The 25,681-nt window shown below is 47.2% G+C and overlaps 1 protein-coding gene and 1 long non-coding RNA gene across 2 annotated transcripts in view; one reads left to right on the top strand and one right to left on the bottom strand.

Moving 5' to 3' along the window:
• Slc36a2 (solute carrier family 36 member 2) overlaps positions 1-20,970 on the top strand; it is a 30,524-nt gene extending 9,554 nt beyond the window's left edge. The window contains exons 5-10 of the mRNA XM_006984877.4: positions 4,906-4,990; positions 9,393-9,611; positions 10,724-10,822; positions 15,333-15,499; positions 16,774-16,943; positions 19,895-20,970. Coding sequence (XP_006984939.1) covers positions 4,906-4,990; positions 9,393-9,611; positions 10,724-10,822; positions 15,333-15,499; positions 16,774-16,943; positions 19,895-20,166 — 1,012 coding nt within the window. The 3' untranslated portion in view covers positions 20,167-20,970. The remainder of the gene's footprint in view (positions 1-4,905; positions 4,991-9,392; positions 9,612-10,723; positions 10,823-15,332; positions 15,500-16,773; positions 16,944-19,894) is intronic.
• A 3,339-nt stretch (positions 20,971-24,309) lies between these two features.
• LOC143266861 (uncharacterized) lies at positions 24,310-25,616 on the bottom strand. The gene is made up of 2 exons (XR_013041657.1): positions 25,521-25,616; positions 24,310-24,413 (listed from the first exon to the last, which is right to left on the bottom strand). It is a non-coding gene; the product is annotated as an uncharacterized LOC143266861 (long non-coding RNA).
• Positions 25,617-25,681: the final 65 nt, after the last annotated feature.

Raw genomic sequence — 25,681 nt, 5'->3', positions numbered from 1 at the left:
AATAGCCTCTCAGAGGTTCTCCTCATGGTGCCAAGCCTCAACTTTGCATGACCCCTTCAGTCCTGGGGGTCTGCCACTGAAGATGCACCTTCACCAATAGCCTCTCCTGGCCTCTCATAGTGCCAAGCCTCAGCTGCTCTCCATGACCCTTTCATGCCTTCAAAATCAGTACCACCTGGGTGACTCTTACATACCACCAAGTCTAGCTGCCAGTAAGAGGTACATTCTTGGCCACCTCTGGAACACAACAACTTCTCTGTACTCTCAGGAAACACTTCCCAGAAGATTTCACCAGGGATGCTGGTCTCTTCTTAATCATCGCTAATTTCTTGGCTCCAGCTGACCAGCATCAATTGTCCCAGTACCATTAAAGTTTCACTTTAGCAGTTCTGATGTCTTGTTATTCACAGCCCATTCTTCAGCCCCAGCTAACCAGAACCACAGGAGCTTAATTCAAAATAACAAATGTCCCTGATAGAGTCTTTAAACTTCCCTCTGAAACTTCACAAGCTTGGCCTCAATCTTCTGCACTGCTCTCAATATTCTTATCTTTCCAGGTTCCCACAGAACATCCCACTGAGATCTCTCAACACGCAATGGCTCTCCTAGCCTAAATTCCAAAGTCCTTCCACAATTCCCCCCAAAAACACGATCAGGTCTGCCAAAGCAATACCCCACTATGCCGGTACAAATTTGTCTTAGTTAGGGTTTCTATTGCTGTGATGAAATACTATGACCAAAAGGCAAGTTGGGGAAGAAAGGGTTTATTTGGCTTACACTTCAGCATTGCTGTTCATCACTGAAGGAAGTCAGGACAGGAATTCATCAGGGCAGGAGTCCAGAGTAAGGAGCTGATGCAGAGGCCATGGAGGGTGCTGCTTACTGGCTTGCTTTCCCTGGCCCGAACAGCTCACCTTCTTATAGAACCTAGGACCACCTGCCCAGGGGGGTGGCACCACCCACCATAGGCTGGGCCCTCCCTCAATGATCACTAAATGAGAAATGGCCTTACAGCTGGATGTCATGGAGGCATTTCCTCAACTGGAGCTCCTTCCTCTGATGACGCTAGCTGTGTCAAGTTGACACACAAAACCAGCCAGCACACCCGCAGTGGGTCAGGTGGTAGTTTTGACATTGCATCCAAACTTTGAGCCAGATGTGTACCACTGCTTGGGGCTTCACTGTCTGGCTTCCTAAAAGACTGGGCCAAGGAATGGGGAGATGGCTCAGTGGATAAAGTGCTTGCCACACAAGCATCAGGATCAGAGTTCAGCTCCCTTTGACCTATATATAAGCCAGACAGGCATGGTGGCCCACTTGGAATAGCACTTGGGAGGCAGAGACGGGATCTATCGCTTGGGGGAGCTGGCCTAACCAGCTTAGCAGAATTACTGAGTTCTGAGTTCAACAACAGACCTTTTCCTTGATAAAATCAAGTGGAGAGTGAACGCTTGACATTAACCTCTGGCCTCTGCACACACACAGTGTACACACACACACAGTGAATATGCCCCCCCACAGTAAACATGCACACACAGTGAACACACATACACACACAAACAAAAAAAAGGAAGGAGAGAGAGAGAAAGAGAGAGAACAAATTCTAATTACTTCCTAGCATTGCATTCATGCTTTCTTGTCTCTGCTGCCTTTCTATTTACACTGAGATTTCTTTCACTATGGTCCTAAAAGACCTTCTTGTGGAGCCTTCCCTACCCTAGGGAGACCTCAGCAGCTGGAGGGGCAATCATTTCTTCTTTCCTACTTGGCTCTGTTGGCCTTTCCCCGTTCTCCATCACATCCACTGTAGGTCTCTGTGTCTATCAAATGATGTTCTGAAGGGTTGGTGTTTGGGAGAGTTTCAGCTCCAGATGTATGTGAGAGGGATGCAGTAAAGAAACTGCCAACATCACTGCTCTGTGGTATGGTTAGGAGGTTTTTATATGAGAGAGAGAACAGCCAGAGGCATCCGGAAGAGTCCAGAGCAGAGAGAGAAAGTAGACTGAACATGGTTGGGGCTATCTGTGAGAGAGGGGAGAAGAACAGAGGGTAGAGAATAGAGAAAACATAGTAAGAATAGAAAGAGCAGCTGGAGAGACCGGCTCAGAGGTTAAGAGCACTGGCTGCTCTCCCAGAGGTCCTGAGTTCAATTCCCAACAACCACATGGTAGCTCACAACCATCTGTAATGAGATCTTGATGTCCTCTTCTGGAAGGTAGGGATACATGCAGGCAGAACACTGTATACATAATAAATAAAGCTTAAAAATTAGCAAGAGCAGAGAACAGTGGGGATAGCAGAGTTATAAAAAGGATGAGTCGCTGGGGGAAGTTTAGGGTAGAAGAGAACCTGCAAAGATACATAGAAAACACAGGGACTCTTGTTCTGATAGTTTACAATAGAATGGTTTATAAGATGGACAGAAATTAGCATTACAGGGACTGAAGAAATGATGCAATTTCCTGCGTGTTCACAAGCATGAGGACCTATATTCGGATCCCTAGCGCTCACATAAAAAGCCAGGCATGATGGTGCACACCTGTAATCCTAGCATGGACTTTGAAGTGTGTAACAGGTACTGGTGATCCTGAGGGAGTCTGAAGGCCAGTGTGTGCTTTGATATGCAACCACAGGTATATGTCAATGGAGAGCCATATGTCCCTTCTGCCAGAGGGAAGGGAAATTACTCTTTTGGCAGATGGAAACTGGTTGCATAAATTTCTGAGGAATGCTGGCTTTTCTCTAAGCCCCAGAAACCCTATATATAGTCCAGCACATTGAGCATGTTCTGGATACATGGACTGCCTTTTGGAGTTTGGGGAATTAGAGTTTCCTTTGGATCTGACAGTTAGCACCTCTGTCCTTTCCTCTTCAGATTCTGCATGCTTTTCAACCTTGTACTGCCTCCTCAAGGCTTTGTCCCTTGCCACAACCCATCATCCCAGCTGCTGAGACACATGCAGTGTTCAGCTTCAGATACCAAATGAGTGTGTCCTGTCCCCTTCTCTTCAGGCCCGTCCTTCCTTCTGAGTGGTCCAAGTCAAAACCAGGTACATCATGTAAGATTATCCATTCCCTACCCAGTGGTCCATGGTCAGGGTCTGTACATTCCAGCCCCCTTGAACTTTGAACATGCCTTCATCCTCCCGCCCTAGTAACCACAGCTTCATACAGGCAACTGCTCTCTCGCTCTTTATGGAGAGAATCTACTGTCACACCCTCTGGCTAAGTCTTACTCCCCCGAGTGAATGCTGAAAACTTGGAAGGTAGTGAAACCTGTTCCCTCTGCATAAATCCTTCCTCATTCCTCCTCCTCCACCACCACCACCACCTCCTCCTATTTTTCCTTTTCTCTTCCTCCTTCTCCTCTTCTTTCTTCCTCCCTCTCCTCCTCTCCCCCCTCTCTCTTCCCCCTTCCAAGGGTGCCTTTTCTTGTGTATTATTTTTCCTATGTACGTGTGATGTGAGTACTTTTGCATGTGTAGGAGTACATGTAGGGCACATGTGTGCTCATGCATGTGGAGGCCTGAGGTGGATGTCAGAATCATCCTCCATCACTCTTGCACTCACTGAGGCTGGGTCTCTCAACCAAATCCAGAGCTTGTTGATATGGCTAATGTCATTAGCCATCTTGCTATGGAGATCTCAATCTCCATCTCCCAACGCTGGAAGAGCAACATGCACATCTGGCATTTATGTGGGTTCTGGGGACTGGACTGCACTTTGATTACTGAGCCATCCCTCCAGCCAGTGGTGGTCTGTCTAGGAATGCTTCTTCCTATCTCCACAATTCACTAATATTATCCCCCTCTCTCTCTCTCCCTTATTCTCCCCCATTTAGGATTAATGATCACTATATCAAGGGAATGAAGGCATATTGGGGATAAATTATTGGGATTTACACATTTATTAAGACTTTTCTCAGCAGACAACCTTTGATATGGATATGTTTTGATTGCATATTTATGCAAAGTAATGGGTTTCATTATAACACTATGTCTCTTTTCACCATGGCATCTAAAGCCATAGTATGATGCTAATTTCTTTGGATGCCTATGTGTGAGTGCGTGTTTATGTGTCTGCATGCACAGGTCTGTGGTGTGGATGTTCATGAACATATATGTGCATATGCTTGTGTAAGTGGAGGCCAGAGGTCAACATCTGGTGACTTTCTCATTCACTTTATGCATACATGTATATGTCTACAGATATATACATACACACACACACACACACACACACACACACACACACACACACAGGATCTCTCACTGAACCTAGAACTCACTGATTTGGCTACACTGGCCAGCCAGCAAGCTCCGGGAATACTTCTGTCTCCACCTTCCCAGGGATTACAGGTGTGCACCTCCATGCCTGGCTTTTTCCATGGGCGCTAGGGATTCGAATACAGGTCCTCATGCTTGTGAACACACAAGAAATTGCATCATCTCCTCTGCCCCTGTAATGCTAATTTCTGTCCATCTTACAAACCATTCTATTATAAACTACCAGAGCAAGAGTCCCTGTGTTATCTATGTATCTTCAACACCCAATGAAGTGTCTGACACATGTTAGGAAAAATGTTTTATGTGTTCTGGGAAGCTAATAAATGCTGTGTGTTTGAAAGCATGGGCAAAGAATGTCATGGAGCCAGATGGGACACAGGGTCCCATTCCTAGGAACTTAATCACTTACCCTACTGTGAGTGTCCAGCTGCTGTTTACAAAGAGCTATTGTTGCCTCTTGCTAGTGGCAGAAAGATGGAGGGTGAATGTGTAGCGCACATGTGTGCTCATGTATGGAGGACACCAGCCTTGGGGACAGAGGGCAGAATGGCAAGAAATGGAACAGAAAAGTCATTTTCTCTTATAACAAGTCTCTCTCTTCTCCTCCTCCTCCCTCCAGGCACATCGTGAGTTTCTTCCTCATTGTCACCCAGCTGGGCTTCTGCTGTGTGTACATTGTGTTTCTGGCGGACAATTTAAAACAGGTATTCTAGACAAGGTGGGAAGGGGAGGACACAGAAGGAAGCTTCTCTACCAGTGTTTTGCCTACCACATTACTTCATCTGAGTCCTCAAAAACTCATCAATACAACATGGGAAGGGAAAGGCATGCTATCAGGTAGCTTGGCCTCCCCTACCCTCCAGATAGCTACAGATTTCTGAGCCATTACCCTGTGTGTGTGTGTGTGTGTGTGTGTGTGTGTGTGTGTGTGTGTGTGTGTGTGTATACATACTCATGCCATCTTAGGAGCCCATACTTTTTCCTCTTTAAAAGCTAATTATCTCCAGTGTTTTATTATAGCAATGGAAAGCTGAGTATCATAACTGAGTCACATTTTGCCAGGTTCTTCCATTTTAAATAGTTTGGAGCAGTTCATCACTAATAATGATCATAATATGATCTGTATTCGGTTGCTGAATATTTCCACTGTTTCTTTTATTTTTATTTTTATTTTTTTGCTTTTTTGAAATAGGGTCTCATGTAGCCCAGGCTAGCCTCAAACTTATTATATAGCCAAAGATGACCTTGAATTTCTGATCCACTTACCCCTACCCACCAAGTGTAGGGATGTCAGGTGTGTGCCAGCATGCCTGATTTATGCAAAACTTGAAATCAAATCCAGAACTTCATGCCTGCCCAGCAAGCACTCTACTAGCTAAGCCATATCCCCAGCCCAAGGACATTATTGCTTGTATTATCTTTATTTTATTGTTTGAGGCAGGATCTCATGTAGCCCAAGCTAGCCTCAAACTCACTATGCAGAAGCTCTTTAGAAAGCAAGGTGCTATCTGCAAACCTTTATTTATGATCTGTTGCTCACAATCTGCATTTTTTGTCAGCTGCCTATCAAGGCAAGCACTGTCTTAAGGGGGTTGCAAGCTAAGTGGGTAGTTCTAAAACACATGGGCAAACTTCCATGTGATATCCGGGAGGCAGCTCAGGTGTTGGGAACGCACACTGTGGTCAAGAAGTATCATTGTGAAGCCCTTGGCATCAGAGAAGGCTGCCTCCAGGAGCCATATGCAAGCTGGGCATGCTTGGGCAGCTTGCAGAGTGCTAGTAGCCAAGCTAGGGAGATAGACCATGAAAAAACTTCCAGGCAGGAATATGGGGGACTGGCCCAAGAGAAGCAATTCTACTGATTATAGAAGACAGTGGTGGCTGCCTTCAGGAAGAGTCCTGACTACTGTACAGAGATCTTTTATGGAGGTCTGTGAGTGCCTGACTAATTGTCTTAGTTAGGGTTTCTATTGCCGTGAAGAGACACCATGACCACAGCAACTCTTATAAAGGAAAATAAAATAAAATAATTGGGGTGGCTTACAGTTCAGAGGCTTAGTCCATTATCATCTTAGTAGGATATGGCAGCATGCAGGCAGCCATGGTGCTGGAGAAGTTGCTGAGAGTCCTACATCTTGATCTGCAGGCAACAGGAAGTGAATTGAAATAGATGTAGCTTGAGCATAAGAGACCTCAAACCTGCCCCCACAATGACACACTCCCCCCAACAAGGCCACACCTACTTCAACAAAGCCACACCTCCTAATAGTGCCACTCCCTGTGAGTTTATGGGGCCAGTTACATTCAAACTACCACACTAATCATCTGGGGATGTTTCCTACTGTAGGGAGGAATCATTAAACAAACAAAAAGGCAAAGGTCGGAGAGCTGGGATGTAGCTCAGTTGGTAGACTGATTGCCTAACATTCCCAAATCTCTGGGCTCAGTCTCCAGCACCTCACAAACTGGGAATGTGGAGGCAGGAGGATCAGAAGTTCAAGGTTGTTCTCAGCTACATAGTAAGTCTGAGGCCAACCTGGGCTACGTGAGATCTTGCTCCTCTCCCGCCCAAAAATAGCCAAGCCCAGAAATTCGGTGGCACAGTGCTTGCTGTGCATGCCCAACCCCAGGCTTCCACCCCTGCAACACACATGCAAGAAGCAGAAAAAAATTCAAGGAGTAACGACTCATATTTATATATTGTGATGTGTGCTTAAGTTAAAATAAGGTTTCAAAATAAGAATGGACACAGTGATTGCCATCTTACAAAATAAAACGAATCTTCATCATGTAACTTGTGATGTTCTGTAGAAAATGCATGGATGGATATTCTGGAGATGACCCCATGCTTCTCCACCAGTACTGATGTCAACAACAGCTTTACACTTTCTTCTTACATGATTCTAGATTCTAATTGTTCTGCCATGAATCCTATTGTCTGAACAGTTGTACTGTTATATTAGAATTAGGCTGATTTTAAACTTGGGGTAGACCATTCATTCACCCTGACCTTATAAAGAAGGGGCATGTATACTGTGTGTGTTGGGAGATTGAGTCTCATTTTTGTTGCTGTGATAAAATATCTCAACAAAAAGAAATCTGTAGCTGAAGAGTTCTCCAGTGTTGCCTGGCCCATGGTCAGGACAGATCTCTCTCACCTACCAGTCCCACAGCCACTTAGACCCAACCAAGTAAACACAGAGACTTATATTGCTTACAAACTATATGGCTGTAGCAGGCTGCTTTTTTTTTTAGTTCTTATATCTTAAATAAACCATATCTATTAGTCTATAAGTTGACACACGGCTCGTGGCTTACCGGTACCTTAACATCTTCTCATGGTGGCGGCTAGCAGCATCTCTCTGCCTTAGCCTTCTACTTCCCAGAATTCTCCTCTCTCTTTGTCCCACCTATACTTCTTGCCTAGCTACTGGTCAATCAGCATTTAATTTATACAGAGTGATATCCACAGCAGAAATCTTAAGGGAGAATGAGTGTGTTTTAACTCACAACTCCAGGTTACGGTCCATCATTGTAGGGAAGTCAGGGTATCAGGAACCCAAAGCAGTTAGTCACATCACATTCACAGTCAAGAGCAGAGAGAAATGAATGCTGCATGCTTACTCCTTCACTCACTTTCTCTGTGATCACATAGTGTAGGACCCAATTCTAGGGAATGGTGCTGCCCACAGTGGGCTGGGTCTTCCCACCTCAGTTAACAATCAAGATAATCCTCCAAGGACATGCCCACAGACCAACGTGATCTATGCAATTCTTCACTGACACTCTTCCCAGGTAATTCTAGATTATAATGAGCTGACAATTAAAACTAACCACCATTGGAATCTTACTTACAACATGTTTGAGTGTGTTAATGGCTTTCACTAAGTAGGCTTCAAGGATGTCATTCTTCTATAAGTGGTCCAATCCATGCAAAAGAAAAAAAAAGGGGGGGCCCTGACATTCAAAATGCTATTACTAATCCAGTCAAGAAAGAACTGGGCTCGAGAGATGGCTCAGTGGTTAAGAGTACTTGTTGCTCCTGCAGAGGACCTGGGTTCTGTTCCCACCACCCACATGACAGCTCATAGCTGTCTATTAACTCCAGTCCCGGGGATCTGACTTCCTCTTCTGACCTCAGCAGGCACCAGACATGCACATGGCTCACAAATATACACATAGGCCAAACACTCATACACACAAAATAATAAAAATAAATGCATCTGTCATTTTTGTTTTAAAGACAGAGAGACTAACTCTCCAGACCAGTTACAGAGCAATAACTGATGGGATTTGGGGGTTATGAGTGAAAGAAGGAGACTCTGGGAAATTTTTAGACAGAAAATATGTGTAGTGGAAGGATCTAAGCCGACTTACAATATGGAAGAGAAGGCTAAAATGCAGGGCTCCAAAAAGACCAGAAGCCAGAGCATGGTGTGTGTTGCGGGGAGCGGGCTGCAGACACCAGAATGAGTGAGTCATCGCTTGGGACCCCACTGTCAGAGTTCACTCTCACCTTCTTTAGTTGGTCTTTGTGTCACTTACCTTGAGATACCCATCTGTATTTCTGAGCGCAGAGCCTGACTCACAGGCCAGCCCTCCAGCCGGTGACTTTCAGTTTTCCCAAGACTGCATTCAGCAGCAAAGAGAATTCAGTACGAATAATCAATACCAGAAAAATGGATGCCAGGGAGCCAAGGCACCAGACCCGCCCCCCCACGACAAATGCAGTTATCTGTCATGAAATTCGCTGTTTTGGTAGCCTCCTTTAAGGTAGTCTGGTGAAGAGGATTTAGAACAAGACGTTTCATGAGCTGGTGAGATGGCATTTACTGCCAACCTGATGACCTGAGGTCGAGCCCTGGGTCCCATATAGTGCACGGAGAGAACCAACTTTCATGTGTGCACCATGGGGTGCATACATGCACACACAAACACATCAATGAATGTAAATGTTTCCTAAAATTAAAACCAAAGAGAAGTTTCCAGTGCCCTACACTAGACCACCCCTGACTTTTTAATGAAAGCCTGGATCTGGGGAAAGCACTGAGTCCACCACGTGCTCAGACTTTTTTCCTCCTCTTGCTTTTCTCATCTCTTCCTCAGGTAGTAGAAGCTGTTAATGGCACAACCATCAGCTGCCACTACAACGAGACCCTAGTTTTGACGCCCACCATGGACTCGCGACTCTACATGCTTGCCTTCCTGCCTGTTCTGGGCCTTCTGGTCTTCGTTCGGAACCTCCGTGTCCTCACCATCTTCTCCCTGTTGGCCAACATCAGCATGCTGGTCAGCCTGATCATCATCGCCCAGTACATCGTCCAGGTGGGTGCACGGCATCCGCTAACTCCCCAGGAGACAGGGCCCTTGTATCCATACGAGACATCAGGCCCCAAGTCCTAAGATGGGTGTGTTCCTCACCCTTCAGTCTAGGACCCATCTTGCTGTAACATTCCCTCTTTGTACCATCTTGTCTTTTTAGCTCTCTCATCCCTTCTTTGTCTCCAAATGACTGCTTTTAATACCGAATCGAGCTTTTTCAAAAGCTGTGTTTGCAGGGTTACAGAGCTCCATTAGTAACCCGTTTGCCACACAAGCCTGAGGACCTGAGTTGAGAGTCCCGGAACCTGTCTAAGAGCCAGAGTGCTGTGGCACATGCTTGTAATTCCAGCACCAGAGGAGGGGAGTTGGGGTGAGCAGAGCAGGAACAGGAGGATCCCTGAGGCTGACTGACCAGCCAGTCTAGCCAAATGGATGGGCTCCAGGTTTAGTGCGAGACCCTGACTCAAACATTAAAGTGGAGAGGGACCAATGAAGACACTTGACATTGACCTCTGGCTTCCACACATGTACATCACACCTGTACACACATATGCTACTCCTGCTTTATGTTGGGGCTATTCCAGGAATCCTCGATTATAAAAAATGATTCTGTGTTTCTTTTAACATCCTGGGCCACTGGCTGAGTAGAGGATTTACTCTACCCATTCCGTTCTCCCCCTTTAATCTACAGCTCAGAAAGAGAAAAGCAGACTTTCAGATTCAACTATCTAGGGCTCCCTAGAATATTCTATAACTACATTATGATAATTTCTAGTACTCACACCCAGTATCCACTCATGGCTGTTCTTGGGTGCTGTTGGGTGTCACTGATCTGTAATGCATGCAATATTGTTTAGAGACTTCTGGTAAACCTGCTCCCTTCATGAGAAACTGATCTTCCATGCTTTGACAATGCCTGTACGTTCCTGCCCTCTGGCTCTTTGGTACTGTGCAATATTAAAGTCAATATTTATCATTTTTACCCATTCTAAAGGCTGGCTGAACTTTGTGGCATTCAATATTCTCAAACCCAGCTTTCCTCTCAGAATCCTTCTTTCTTAGAGAAGCTTAAGTGTGCCCATAGAGTGACAGTCTTGCATTTCTCTCTCCTGTAGGGAATTCCAGACCCCAGCCAGTTGCCACTGGTAGCAAGCTGGAAGACCTACCCTCTCTTCTTTGGAACAGCCATTTTCTCATTTGAAAGCATCGGTGTGGTAAGGTTGGAATGAAGGTGGCCTTCCCCTGAACCTGTGAACCAGTTTCTGGAAAGGAGCTATGAGTTCTGGTTTTCTGTGTGTTCTTGGCCATTGGGTTGGACCTGTGGAAATCACACATGGGATAGAGCCACCTCTGGTCTCATTTGGATCGGATGTCACCAGCAGACAAAAAGTAGGTCACAGCAGAGAAACAATCAGAATATTTTTGTCAATATGTCTACTCAGTGTTTATCTTCCCAGTAATATGAGTTTTCTAGTTTTCTTCAAATTAAAACTAGTCAACCAGATAGTGATGATGCATGCCTTTAACCCCAGCACTCAGGAGGCAGAGGCAGACAGATCTCTGTGAGTTCAAGGCCAGCTAGTTTACAAAGTGAGTTCTAAGACAGCCAGGGCTACACAGAGAAAGCTTGCCTTGAAAAAAACAAAATAAAAAACAAAAACAAAAAACAAACAAACAAAAACAAACACAAAAATCAAGACTAGTCCACACACAAAAAAAAATTGGGAGGCAGAGTCAGGCAGGGCTCTTGAGTTCAAGGCCAGCCTGGTCTACAGAGTGAGTTCCAGGACAGCCAGGACTGTTATATAGAGAAATCTTGTCTTAGAAAACAAAAAACAGAAAGAAAAAAAAAACAGACTAATGATTGTACATAACTTAAATAAAAAGACTCCATAAATAATACAGGTGTTTTAGCCAGGTGGTGGTGGTGCATGCTTTTAATCCCAGCACTCAGGAGGCAGAGGCAGGCGGATCTCTGAGTTCAAGGTCAGCCTGATCAACAGATCGAGTTCCAGGACAGCCAGGGCTACACAGAGGAACCCTGTCTGAAACCACACCACCACCACCCCCAAAAATATAGGTGTTTTAACCTGAAAAAGAGATGTGTGTTTGCAATTGATTGTGGGCTGGGATGTAGCTTAGCCAATGAAGAGCTCCCCTGAGTGTACAAAGACCTCTTCCATCCTCAGCACCACATGAAGTGGGCATGATGGTGCAAGCCTGTAAACCCTGCCCTCGGGAGGGGGAAGTAGGAGGATCAGGAATTCAAGGTCGTCCTGAGTGCCACAGCATTTTCACAGGCAGCCTGAGCTACATGAGACCCTGTCTCAAAAGAAAAAAAAAAAAGGTAATTCCTTTCCTCCCTGTTGAAGGGCTTCATTCATAACAATACTGAGATGATCATCTTCTCGGCTTCATTCAGTCACTCTGTTCTCGGCTACTGCCTGCATCCCTCGCTCAGAGCAGCCACTGAGGGGTCAGGTCGGTGCCACCTCTCATCGGCTCACCCACAGAGGGCACCTGAATTGTCTCTAGTCTGTAATATCTGTGAGTAATGCTTCTGACTCCGAGAACTCGTATACGGGTCGCTATGTAGATTTAACGTTTTCTTCTCTAGGAATAGGCTTCTGGGTCTCATCGTTATAGAGGTTTATAAAAAACTGCCCAGCGGGTCTCAGAAAGACAGTAATTTTGGTCGGATGTTTGTTTGTCCTTGCTCTGAGTGCTGGGGGCTGAAACTGGATCCCAGCGGGCTAGGCAAGTGGGTCTACCACTGAACTCCACCCCCGCCCCCAGCCCTGACTGGCATTTTTCACTTGGGTCAGAACATGTGAGCTTTCTTGCCCTTCTGCATATGGGCCAGCGCTTGTCTGGACTGTCAGTTCAGAGTGGATGGGGGAGGATGCTGGGAATTGAACCCAGGACCTCATGTATGCCAAGCAGTGCTCTATCACTGAGCTGTGCCCCCGGCCCCAGGATATTTTTATTTCAACCATTCTAATAGATATATAATAGCATTTGATTATGGTTTAATTTTCATTTTAGTAATAACTAGTGATAACTGGTTATGAGTATCATTTATACTTTTTTATACATCTTCGTTTTTAGTAGCGTGTTCGTGAAAGTGAAGGTGTGCATGCGGGGTCAGGGGTCAGTTCTCCCCTTCACCTTTTGAGGTGTCTCTCTTACTGCCTCGGCTGCTCTTGGGCCCTCAGGCTAGCTGGCCCGTGAGCTTTCTGCCGATTCTCCCGGCTCTGCCTCCCATCTCACCTGAGGAGTGCCAGGATTGCAGCTGTGTGTCACCACATCCAGCTCTTTGTGGGCTCGGGGAATTGAACTCAGGTCATCAGGCTCCCCCAGCAAGTGCTTTCCCCACAGAGCCATCTCATCGGCCTCCTTCATGCTCTTCAGTTAGCATTTGGATGTCTTCTTTGTGAATATTCAAATCTTGTTTTGTTGTATTTTTTGTTTTTTAAGGCACGGCCTTGGTGTTTCCCTGACTGGCCTTGTCCTCATGGGAATCCCCTTGCCTCTGCTCCCAAGCTGGGTGTATGCCACCATGCCCAGCCTGTACAAATCTTTTATAAGTACTTCTTTATCTGAGTTCACCAGCTTCTAGCCAACCTCCTTTTAACTATCCTCTGGACAGAAAGCCTGGCTTTTGTCTCCCTATGCTTGCATGTACTTCTTGTGTTTCTTCCATGCGTTTCTCGGTGGCTTAAACACACACACACACACACACACACACACACACACACACACACACACACCAGAATGTGACTCTGTGGCTGGGATTTGCCCTTGGGGACGTGGCCTGGCAGAAACAGAGAAACAGGAAATCGGGGTTCCTGTCACACTCTCCGCCCCACAAGGGTCCCTTTTCAGATTGACCTGCTAAAAAGAAAAGGTGACCCATGGAGTGGTTTCCTTCCTCAACCACTGAATCATCCCAGGACTGGGGCCTCCCTTGAGTTTAAACTCATGGAAATAGGAAGCAAAAATATCCTGAAACTCATGCTATCCCCGTGCCCAAACTGGAAACTTCACCTTACACAAAAAGCAGCCCAAGGACCAGCAAGATGGTTTGGCTGGTAAAGGTGCTTGCCTCCAAGCCTGACGACCTGAGTTCAATCCTCGGGACCCACATGGTGGAAGGAGAAAACCAATTCCCGCCAGATTGTCCTCTGATCTCTGCACACATGGAATAAATAAATAAATGTAGTTGTTAACATCTTAAAAAAAAAAAAAAAAAAAAAAAAAAGCCGGGCAGTGGTGGTGCATGCCTTTAATCCCAGCACTCGGGAGGCAGAGCCAGGTGGATCTCTGTGAGTTCGAGGCCAGCCTGGGCTACCAAGTGAGTTCCAGGAAAGGCGCAAAGCTACACAGAGAAATCCTATCTCAAAAAAAAAAAAAAAAAAACCTCGCCGGGCAGTGGTGGCAGCGAACGCCTTTAATCCCAGCACTTGGGAGGCAGAGGCAGGTGGATCTCTGTGAGTTCAAGGCCAGCCTGGTCTACAGAGTGAGTTCCAGGACAGGTGCAAAGCTGCACAGAGAAACCCTGTCTTGAAAAACCAAAAAAAACAAACCAAAACAAAACCTCAAAATGGATCGCAGACATTAATGGAAGACTGGAAAGTCTCAGACTTCTAGAAGACAATGCTGTGGGGTGGTCAGACACAGTGGTGGGTTGGGGACTGGCTTTTCTGGGTATGACTCCAAAGGCACAGAGAACAAAAGTAAACCGACAAATGGGGCTAAGGGCATCTTCAGAGCATAGGAAGGAGCGGAGGGGAGACAGCCTTCAGAACAAGAGGCGCATGCTCACACGGCAGGGGGCTGACACCCAGGATGAGGGCTGACAGCCAGGATGTATAAGGGACCCTGCCAACAGCAGCAAAATAATCCAGCTGCAAAACCGGTGAATGACCCAAGTGGAGACTTCTACAAGAACTACAAATGGCCATCAACTACATGAAAATATGCACCTTCTCATCAGCCATTGGGTGTGACGGGGAGGTATCTCCTCACTCCTGTCCAAATGGCTATCGTCATAAATCAGAAGCGCCAAGATGGCTGTGTAGTTAAGAGCACTGGCTGTTCTGGGAGAGAACCAAGATTCGGGTCCCAGCACCCACATCAGCTTGTAACTGCCGCTCCAGGAGATCCATCACCCTCTTCTGGCCTCCACAGACGTAGCAATGAGTGTCAGAATTTCCTTTGTTTTAAAACAGATTTATTTCTTTTTATTCTATGTGTATGAGTGTTTTGCCTGCATGTATGTATGTGCACTGCATATGTGTCTAGTGCCCACAGGGACCAGAAGAGGGTGTCAGATCACATGGTGCTGGAGTTACAGGTGGTTGTAAGCTGCCTGATCTAGGTCCTGGGAACTGAATCTGGGTCCTCTACAAGAGCAACCAGTGCTCTTAACTGCTGAGCCCCAGAATTTCCTCCTTTTTAAAGGCTGTATAATATTCCACTGCATGGATGTACCACATTTTATTTACTCATTTTCTAATGGTGGATGCTTGTCTGCCTCCCACCTCCTAATCATGAATAATACTGACATGCTCAGGAGCGTACAAACATCTTTTCAAGTCCCTTCTTTGACTCATTTGGGAGCACTCCAGAGGCAGCAAGGCTTTCTCTTCTTTGTGCTCCTGGTTGATACTGCTACTGCCATTGTTGTTGTTATCCTAGCCTTACAATGTGATGTTCTTGTAGGTCCTGCCTCTGGAAAACAAGATGAAGGATGCCCGCCGCTTCCCAACCATTCTGTCTCTGGGGATGTCCATCGTCACCTCCCTGTACATTGCCATCGGGGCCTTGGGCTACCTGCGGTTTGGAGATGACATCAAAGCCAGCATCACTCTTAACCTGCCCAACTGCTGGTACCTTCACGGCTCCTGGGTGGTGGGGATTGAGAGATGTGTAGAAACGTGTGGCTCTCTTCCTCTCCCTGTCAGAGCAGGGAGACCCAGGTCTAGAGACACTCCCACTGGGAGCCATGGAGCCACCATTGGAACCTTGGGCTACAGAGGTGTGTCCGCAGCAGCCTCCAGGTTGAGTCGGGTCTTGGTAGCTTAGTGGGAAGGAAACACAGCTAAGAGGAAAGGACAGAAGGAAAGCCAGAGTCCTTGGCCACCTTGGGGGAGAAGATGGGAGTGCGGGAGGAAGACCAAAGCCTTCTGTCTGTGGGATGGAACCTTCTGGTTCCCCTCCCAGGCTCATGACTAAGTGTCTACTGCCACTGGACACCCCTCCCCTCAAGTCAAGGGAGCTAGGGTTGAAAACTTGAAACAGGGCTGTAGAGAAGGTTTAGCAGGTAAGAGAATTTGACATGCAAGCATGAACACCCTGAATCCGATCACAACACCCCCCCCCAAAAAAAAAAAGCTAGGCATGTGGCATGTGGCCCCGAGGTTCACTGTCCAGCCAGCCAGGCTGAATTGGTGAGCTCCAGGTTCAGGGAGAGATGTAGTCTCCAAAAATAAAGTGCAAAGGAACTGAGGAAGACATCTGACATCAACCTCTGGCCTCTACATGCATGTGGTGTACACACTCACACACACACACACACACACACACACACACACACACACACACACACGTTTAACTCCCTTGAAGCCTCGCCCTTCTCCCTGCCCTCAGCTTCAAGCCCGCCCACGACCCTGCTTCTCCTTTCCTGTCTCCACACAACCCACAGACAACATCTTTTCCCTCTCAATTATTCAGGACTTGGCAGGTCTCCAAACTAAGCTGAGCGCTTGTTGAGGGCTCCTGATGTACCGCATACTTGGGGGGCACAGACAGTTCCTAGACTCCAATCACAAAGGACTTTAGACCCAGGCTTTGGGACCCTGGCCACTTAGCTGTTGAGTCTTCCTGGGAGAAGTACCTGGCGTCAGCCTGTCTGTCCTCACTTCCCAGAGTGGTCTGTCAAGGCACCACATGTGCACATGCCCAGGGCTGCTGGCTTCTCATCTACACGGCCCTTCTCTCTGCTACGGTCATACCCTCCACACTTCTCTGTTCTCTCCACTCTGGTGAGACTCCTCCATACTCGGAGAAGGAAACACAGACCCAGGGGACTGTCCCAAAGTCCGAGGCTGCTGTCCCCAGGAAGGGTGTCAGGCCATGGAGAACATGGCTGCATGTCTTGCAGGCTGTACCAGTCGGTCAAGCTCCTGTATGTTGTCGGCATCCTGTGCACCTACGCCCTGCAGTTCTACGTCCCGGCGGAAATCATCATCCCCCTTGCTGTTTCCCAGGTGTCCAAGCGCTGGGCACTGCCTGTGGATTTGTCCATCCGAATCGCCATGGTCTGCCTCACATGTGAGTAGAACAGAGTCTCAGGGAGCCTCCTGGCCATTTCCCGAGAAGTGTGTGTGTGTGTGTGTGTGTGTGTGTGTGTGTGTGTGTGTGTGTGTGTACATTCATATGTGTGCATACAAGTAGAGGCAGATGACAACTCCGGTGACATTTTTCAGGTACTACCACCTTTTTTTTTTTTTTTTAAATATGGTCTCTCATTGGCCTGGAACTTACCAGTTAGGCTAGGCTACCTAGTCAGCAAGCTCCAGAGATCAACTTGCCTATGCCTCCCCAGCGCTGGGGTTAAAAGTGTACCCCACCATGCCTGGTTCTAGGGATCCAGCTCAGGTCCTTGGGCCCTACAAGGTAGACACTTGACTGAGCCATCTCTCCAACCCCCATTTGAACCATTCTTACATGTGCCCTAATTAGACAGGTGTGCTGATGCCCAGCCAAAGGACGGATTCATTGATATCCAGTGTGTTAAATAATAATCAGGATACAGAGTGTGCAAGGCACTGTGGTAAACCCTTCCTAGGCTGTATTTCATAGCATTTATTCAGTCCCCATGAGAATGCTCATGAAGGAGGACACTGTCAAATAACTGGCCTGTGAGTGTTGGGAGCTGGGAACATGGCCTAGTGTCTAAGTATTTGCCTGGCACGCATTCATTCTTCAGAGCCTCCTAAAGAGGGTGTGTTGATGCATTCTTGTGATCCCAGCACTCTGGAGGTAGAGTCAGGAGGATCAGAAGTTCAAGGTCACCCTTGGCTGTGTAGCAAGTTTGAAACCAGCCTGAGTTAGATGAGATGCTTTCTCGATAGTTAATAGTGGTGGCAAAGGGCCCGTCAGATGGCTCAGTTGGCAGACGCTTGCTCCCAAGCCTGACAACCTGAGTTCAGTCCCCGGAACCCACACCGTGGAAGGAGAGCCTCAACTCCTAAAAGTCACCTCAGACTTCTACACATGTGCCGAGGCACACACTCCACACATATACATTCAATAGATAAATGTAACTAAATTAAAGAAATATATTAATGAAGAAAAGCAAGCGGGATTCAAAGCCAGGTCATCAAAGTCCAGAGGCAGCACCCCTCCCCCCCCCAAGGCTGGCAGGGAGAATGCCCGGGCAACAAGTGCTGTTGGTCCCCCAGGACTTCGTGTAAATTTAGGCCAACATTTAAAACGAGCCCCATACCCAGGCTCGTGCTGACAACCCTAATTAAATCCAGAGGGTCGTTTATAAAAAGACATGGATGTGGCTGGGGGCTTGTGGGAGAGGGACAAGAGAGGGTAGTCGGGGGTGAGTGTGACCAACATACAGTATATACCCACAGGAAATTGTCAAAGGATAAAAAATGAAAATATGCACAAAAATTATTTGACAGGGAAAGAGATCAGAACACACATGCGTGAAATGGTAGTAACAGAAGATCATTTGAGGCTATTGACATTTGAACAGAGATTGAGTAAAAATCGTGACTAGCTAGGGTGTTCTGGAAACACAGCCCGCCCACCCCACCCCCCTTCACACCGCTGTCTGCAAGGCCAGCCCAACAGAAGGCTAGCATTGTCATATTGGAATTAAGGAACCATCTGAAACTGGCCTGCCTTCCATTCTCTTTGGTTTTGGGGAATGGTGGGTACTGCTAGGACCCCGTGCTTATGAGTCAAGCCTGCTTCCTTCATTACCTGAGTGTACATTGCCATCCCTTGGACTCTCCTGGATGCAGCTCACAAATGAACATTGTGTTTTCTCTTGATAATCTCTGAAAGAACCCCAGACACTGAACCTGAGTAAAGAAAATCCCCCCTCAACAACCCAACAATATGAACACACAGTGTTGTGGGGAACCCACCAGGGATGACCACTCCGTTTGTAGCTGATTGGAAGTCTTTATTCCAGCCGGCCCGGACTATACTCAGGTATTCAGGGACCCAAGTGTAGCCCTGAATACTTAGAGCAAGCGGTCTTTAAAGGCAAAATCCACATCTCAGTGCCTCACTCTGGAGCTGAAGGGAGAGGGGGTTACACAAGCAGATAGTTTAACAGAAGCTGAGGTAAGTTAGCTGGGCATCCTGACCTCAGGTTCCTGGAATAGAGTTGGGTCATTTTCCACAGAATTCTCCATCAAGGAGATCAAATTCTAATTAAACCTGAAATGGCCTCAGCAAGAATACAAGATGGAGGAAGCTCTGCTCTGTCTTGCCCTGTCACGCTCGATCTGGATAACAGGAATGAGCGGCATCAATCATTAATGTGTCACCCCTGAGATAAGAACAGGTGTCCTGGGAGCTCTCCACCGTTTCCTTCTTCTTAAGTTTTTTACATCTATTTTATGTATCGTTCACATGTGTATAGGTCAGAGGACAATTTTTACCCCGTGTGTCTGGGGATCAGAATCAGATCATCAGACTTAGCAGCACGTGCCTACACCCACAGAGCCATCTCCCATTTGTTTGTTGTTGTTGTTTTAAGGTTAATTTTGTTGTTTTGTTTTGTTTTTATGGGGTCTCAGTATGTATCCCTGACTAGCCTAGATCTTACTGTGTAGACCAGGCTGGCCTCTGCCTCCCAAGTGCTAGGACCAAAGGCAGGCAACACCACACCCTGCCTTTTTTTTTTATTATTTATTTCATTTTGTCCCTTTTTATACAGTCTCATATAGCTCAGGTTGGCCTCAAACTAAACTAGGTAGCCAAAGGGAACCTTGAGCTCCTGGTCCTCCAGCCTTCACCTCCAAAATGCTGGAGTTGTAGGCATGTGTTACCATGGAAACCGGGGACAGAACCAGGGCTTCATGCACGCTAGGCAGGCATCTAGCAACTGAGCTACATCCCCAGCCCTCAACTTTTATTTGCAAAACTGAACATCTGAGGGAGGTTTGGTTTCTTTTAAAAGTAACTTCAATAACCGTCTTTAAAGGCTTTAAAGCTGGGATTCTCCATCTGTCCCCCTTCCTCTCCCATAGGCACACTGGCCATCCTCATCCCACGCCTGGACCTGGTCCTCTCCCTGGTGGGCTCCGTGAGCAGCAGCACCCTGGCCCTCATCATCCCGCCCCTGCTGGAGGTGACCACCTACTACGGGGAGGGCTTGAGCCCCCTGACCATCATCAAGGATGCCCTCATCAGCATCCTGGGCTTCGTGGGCTTCGTGGTGGGGACCTACCAGGCCCTGGATGAGCTGATTGAGCCCGGGAACTCTCTCCCCGTGTCCAATGCCACTGTGTTTATTCAGTGACAGAGCCTCCCTCACCCATGGTGACGTACGGTGTCTATTGTTTCACCTTTTCTCTGGTCTAAGACGTGAAGAAACAAGACTCACCAGATACAAGGTGTAGCTTGTCATTTAAAAAAAACAAAAGCAAAACAAAACAAAGCCAAAAGCAAACCTTGCTCATCCTCGAGTCTTCCTCACAGTGGAGAGCTCTCCTATGGAAGCTTTTGGATTCCACCCTCCTGTTTCTGGTCCTTTATCGAATTTCATACCTTGAGTGGAGCTATGCAAAAAGCAGCCACTAGGGGGCAGCAAGGGCCAGCTTTTGGAGATCTCCGCCGGCTCAACCTTTGGTAAACAGGTCACATCCTTTTCCTGGCAGTGACTGGGAACACTTATGATGCTCACCCCAGCATCAAGATAAAAGGGGCTGAGGTGAGTCACAATGCTCAGGCAAAAAGACACCGTCTGTGTTACAGATAAGGGCATTGAACTTTCTAGACCACTGAAGTTTTAGCCCAACTCAGAAGTCCAGCAGTGAGTAAGAAAAATGCCGGGTCAAGCTTATGAGCCAAGGGCAGCAGACACAGACATCACTGGAGTAGGTTTTTATTTCTAAATTCTTGCAATGAACATCCTCGATTACCTACTGGGCACAGACATAATACACGGTTCTTATATAATAGTTTAAAAGTTTTATAAATACCTGTGACAATGTAGTGTGGCATCTTGGTCTACCAAATGGTGGTCTACATGTCACCTTGTAACTGGCTTTGGCCAACAGTAAATGTGCTATAAATGGAAATTTGGTGATGTCTTCTACCCTGAGACTACCATCTCTTTCAGCTCTGTGGAGCTGACTTTTTTAGGTGTGTGTGTGTGTGTGTGTGTGTGTGTGTGTGTGTGTGTGTGTGTGTCCTCAAAGGCCACAGGAAGATATCAGCTCTCCTGGAGCTGGAGTTACAGGTGGTTGTGAATGAATCAGGTCCTCCGCAAGAGCAGCAGGCACTATTAACCACTGAGCCACCTCTCCAGCCCCTAATCTTATTGTTGAGACCTAACCGGCTATAACTAAATCTTGGAATGCATAACATAAGAAACACCGATGTAAGGGACAGATGCCAGCTAGGGCTCATTAGCAATTATCCACATCATCTCAACTACTCATGAGCAGAGCTGAGTGACAGCTCTATTTTCAAGTTGTTAGTATTGTCTGGTTATTCAGACATAGTCATGGGTGTACACGTGACTTTTCCCTTCCTCCTCCTCTTCCTCTTCCTCCTTTGAGGCAGGGTTTCCTTGCTATGTGGCCGAGGCTGTCCTGAGTGCCTGATCTTCCTGCTTTCCTCTCCTGGGATTATAAATGCGTGCCACCACACCCAACTCAGCTGCCCTTTCTTTAACTTTTGGGGCTCGATGTTGGTTCAGGGAGTACAGAAGATCGTGTATAATCGCCTTGAAGACACACCCACAGGTGAGGTGTGTTTCCAGACAGGGTTGGCTGAGAAGTGAAGACCCATTTTGGATATGGGCAGCGCCATCCCATGAGCTGGGCTGTGAACTGAATAAAAAGGAAGAAACAAGCTAAGTGTGGGCATTCCTCTCTCTCCGCTTCCTGACTGTGAATGCCACGTGATTAGTGCCTCATGTTCCTGCCACCATGCTGTCCTCCCATGATGGACTGTGTCCTCAAACCGGGAGCCAATCTAACCCCTTCCTTCCTTGAGTGGCTTTTGTTGGACCTGTGGTCACAGCAGTGAGAACAGTTCCTGAGGTATGTATATACCGCTGTTTTCAGATGAGCCAGGCTCAGAAAGATCAGTTAGCTGAAGACCCATCATAGAGAGAAGAGGGTGTGGAACCCAGGCATTTGTTATCACAGCTCCCTGCTGCTCTGCCAGGCCTAAAGGTCTTTGAGCAAAGTGAAAGTGAAGTTAAAAAGAAAGGAGAAAAATTACATTGTATTTCTTTAGCGTGTATGTGTGTGTGTGTGTGTGTGTGTGTGTGTGTGTGTGTAAGTCAGAGGACAACTTTGAGAATATATTTTCTCCTCTCTCCATATGAGTCTCAGGGATGGAACTCAGGTCATCAGGCTTGGTGACAAGTATTTTTACCCATGGATCCATTTCACTGGCCAAAAAAAAACAAAAAAAAAAAAAACAAAAAAACAAAAAACAAAAAATCCTGAAACAGGGTCTTGCTCTATAGCACTGGCTAACCTGGAACTTCCAGTGTAGACCAGGCTAGCCTCAAACTCACAGAGATCAGGTTGCCTCTGTCCCCCAACCCCCACCCCATGCACTGCCATGCCCACTCATCCTAAAAGAAGTTTCTGGAAGAGTCTTAGAAACTGCACAGCCCTGTGAATGCACAGTGACCCCTGTGCTTAGTGATAATGGCCTGCATGGTGACAGTGGTAAGTTTTCCCATACATGTACTATTACCATCTCTTCCAAAAGCAGGATTGCCACATGGTGTCGGTGGCTGTCTGGGGGGGAGGGACACGTGCCAGCACTCAGACACTGGAGAAGACTGTTGGCTCTAGGGTGTGATTCCTTCTTCCTCATCTGAGTTTTGCCTTCCTGAAACCTGCACACGGAATTTGTGACCTGTGACCCTGCTCCTTTGTCTACTTAGCTGAGTGTTTATTCTGTCCTCCTACACCCTGCTCAAGTTCGGACTCCTTAACACAGACCCACAGGAAAGAGGAAGGCTTAGTCACCACAGGGGGTACTGTCAAAAGGTTCCGCCACTGAAAATGGGCATGTTTGAGTTCCTCAGAACAGAAGGGCAAAACCACCATGCGGCCCTGCCGGATTCTTCTATTTTTCAATATAATATTTGCATTAATTCCTTGAGAATTTCACACATGCATACAATGTATTTTGAGCATGTTCTCCTTTTCCCTCGTGACTTAGTTGGGGTTTCTATTGTTACAAAGAAACACCACGACCAGGAAAGGGTTTATTTGGCTTACACTTTCACATCATAGTCCATCATTGAAGGAAGCCAGAACAGGAACTCAAGCAGGGCAGGACCCTGGAGGCAGGAGCTGATGCAGAGGCCATGGAAGGGTGCTGCTTACTGGCTTGCTCTCCATGACTTGTTCACAGCCTGCTTTCTTACAGAACCCAGAACCAACAGCCCAGGTATGGCACCACCCACAATGGGCTGGGCCCGCCCCTGTCAATCACTAATTAAGAAAATACCTTACAGCTTGCCTACAACCCAATCTCATGGAGGTATTTTCCTAATTGCGGTTCCCTCCTCTCAGATGACTTCAGCCTGTGTCAAGTTGGCATAAAACTATCCAGGACATCCCCTCAATCCTTCCAGATCCACCCTCACTCTCCACTTCCTCCCAATCTTGCTTCCTCTTCTTTTTAATTACCCACTGAGTCCAGTTTGCACCACCCATGCACTCATGGGTGTGGGGCCATCCATGGAGCATGCGCATCCTACCACGGCCTTAAAACTGGCTCTTCCTCCCTTAGAAGCCATCAACTGCCAAGTAGCTCCTCAGCTAAGGGTGAAGGCTTGTGTGTGTGTGTGTGTGTGTGTGTGTGTGTGTGTGTGTGTGTGTGTGTGTGTGTGAGAGAGAGAGAGAGAGACAGACAGACAGACAGACAGACAGAGACTGAGAGAGAGAGATTTCCTTGCCATTGAGGAGTAAAAGGGACTCACAGTTGCCTTCTGTGGCGGGATTAAAGGTTGCAGGGAAGCCGGGCCGTGGTGGCACACGCCTTTAATCCCAGCACTTGGGAGGCAGAGGCAGGCGGATCTCTGTGAGTTCGAGGCCAGCCTGGGCTACCAAGTGAGTTCCAGGAAAGGCGCAAAGCTACATAGAGAAACCCTGTCTCGAAAAACCAAAAAAAAAAAAAAAAAAAAGGTTGCAGGGAACAAGTGTCTCCTCAAGGTTGTCATAGCGAGGGTAACGCTCAAGGGTGAAGTATGTGACAGTGGCGCCCTCATAAGCAAAGCCTCCAGACCACCCCCACAGACACAGGATGAAATCACAGCGCACCAGCTCTGGGAAGGCAGCTTCAATACTGTGCTGATGCCCTGCCCGTTCTTCCTCTTCCTCGGCCCCCAGATCGGGGTGATCCTTAACTACTCCCTTTCTTTTATACCTCACATATAAAGTCCATCAGCACATCCTCTGGGCCGTCACATTTAAAACAGTGCTCACCAGCCAGGGGTGGTGGCGCATGCCTTTAATCTCAGTGCTCGGGAGGCAGATGCAGGTGAATTTCTGTGAGTTCGAGACCAGACTGGTAAAAGAGAGAGAGAGGCAGGGTTACTAAAGAGACCCTATCTCAAAATGTAATGATAACAACAACAGTAATAATATAGTACCCAGAGGGGATGGGGAGATGGCTCAGCAGGTAAAGGACTTGCCGCCATCCTTACAACCTGAGTTGGAACTGCAGGACCCGCACGCTGAGAGAACGGACTCCCACAAGTTGTTCTCTAACCTCCCACACACTGTGGCACGTCCCCAAATAAATAATGAATCTTAAAAAAAAAATAAAGAGGTAAATTTTAAAAAAAAAATGTAACTGTTCAGAATTAGCCCACTTTGTCTCCCTACTGTCTCGCTTTTAATCACTGCTCACTGCCCTGGACAGGAGTTCCCTGGGTGATTCCAGAGGTTACCTTTTCATTGTTAAGACCAGAAATAGGGTCGGGCGGTGGTAGCGCATGCCTTTAATCCCAGCACTCAGGAGGCAGAGCCAGGTGGATCTCTGTGAATTTGGGGCCAGCCTGGTCTATAGCGAGAGATCCAGGATAGGCACCAAAACTACACAGAGAAACCCTGTCTCTAAAAAACAAACAAAAACAAAACAAAAAACCAGAAATAACTGACTGAAGCAGAAAAGGTTCATCTTGGCCTGTGGTTACAGAGGGCTTGCAGTTCATCAGCTCATGGTTCTGATTTGGGGTGTTTGTTTGCTTGTTGAGATGGGGTCTCACTATGTGGCCCTGGCTGTCCTGAAACTCACCATGTAGGCCAGGCTGGTCTCGAACTCACATAGATCCACCCGTCGTCTGCCTCCTGAGTGTTGGGATTAAAGCCATCTGCTACCATGCCCCAACCAATGTGTGTGTGTGTGTGTGTGTGTGTGTGTGTGTGTGTGTGTGTGTGTGTGTGTGTGTGTGTAGAGCTCTCACTGGCCTGGAGCTTTCCAAGTAGTCTAGGCTGGTTAGTGAGCCCTAAGAATCCTCCAGTCTCCACCTCCTGGCACCATGATCACAAGTGTGTACCACCACACCTGGCTTTTTTTTTACATGGGTTCTGGGGATTGAACTCAGGTCCTCATGCTTGAACTGAGCCCTCTCTCCAGCCCACAAATGTCTTTTTAGAAGTATCCATTTACCCCCTTCCTAATTAGGCGGCGGTCCATACTGTCCTCCTGGGCAGTTGGCATTTAAGCTGGCATAAGCCACGGTTTACCTCCAGCTGGAGATGTTGGTACAGGTGGCACTCTGCATCCTGGGCAGCAGCCTATTGCCTGGGCAGCCTCCATTGTGAGGTAGC

This window comes from Peromyscus maniculatus, chromosome 8 (genome assembly GCF_049852395.1).
Source record: "Peromyscus maniculatus bairdii isolate BWxNUB_F1_BW_parent chromosome 8, HU_Pman_BW_mat_3.1, whole genome shotgun sequence".
Classification (NCBI taxonomy): domain Eukaryota; kingdom Metazoa; phylum Chordata; class Mammalia; order Rodentia; family Cricetidae; genus Peromyscus; species Peromyscus maniculatus.
The sequence above is the reverse complement of the archived record's forward strand: the minus strand, read 5'-3'. Positions and strand labels throughout refer to the sequence as shown.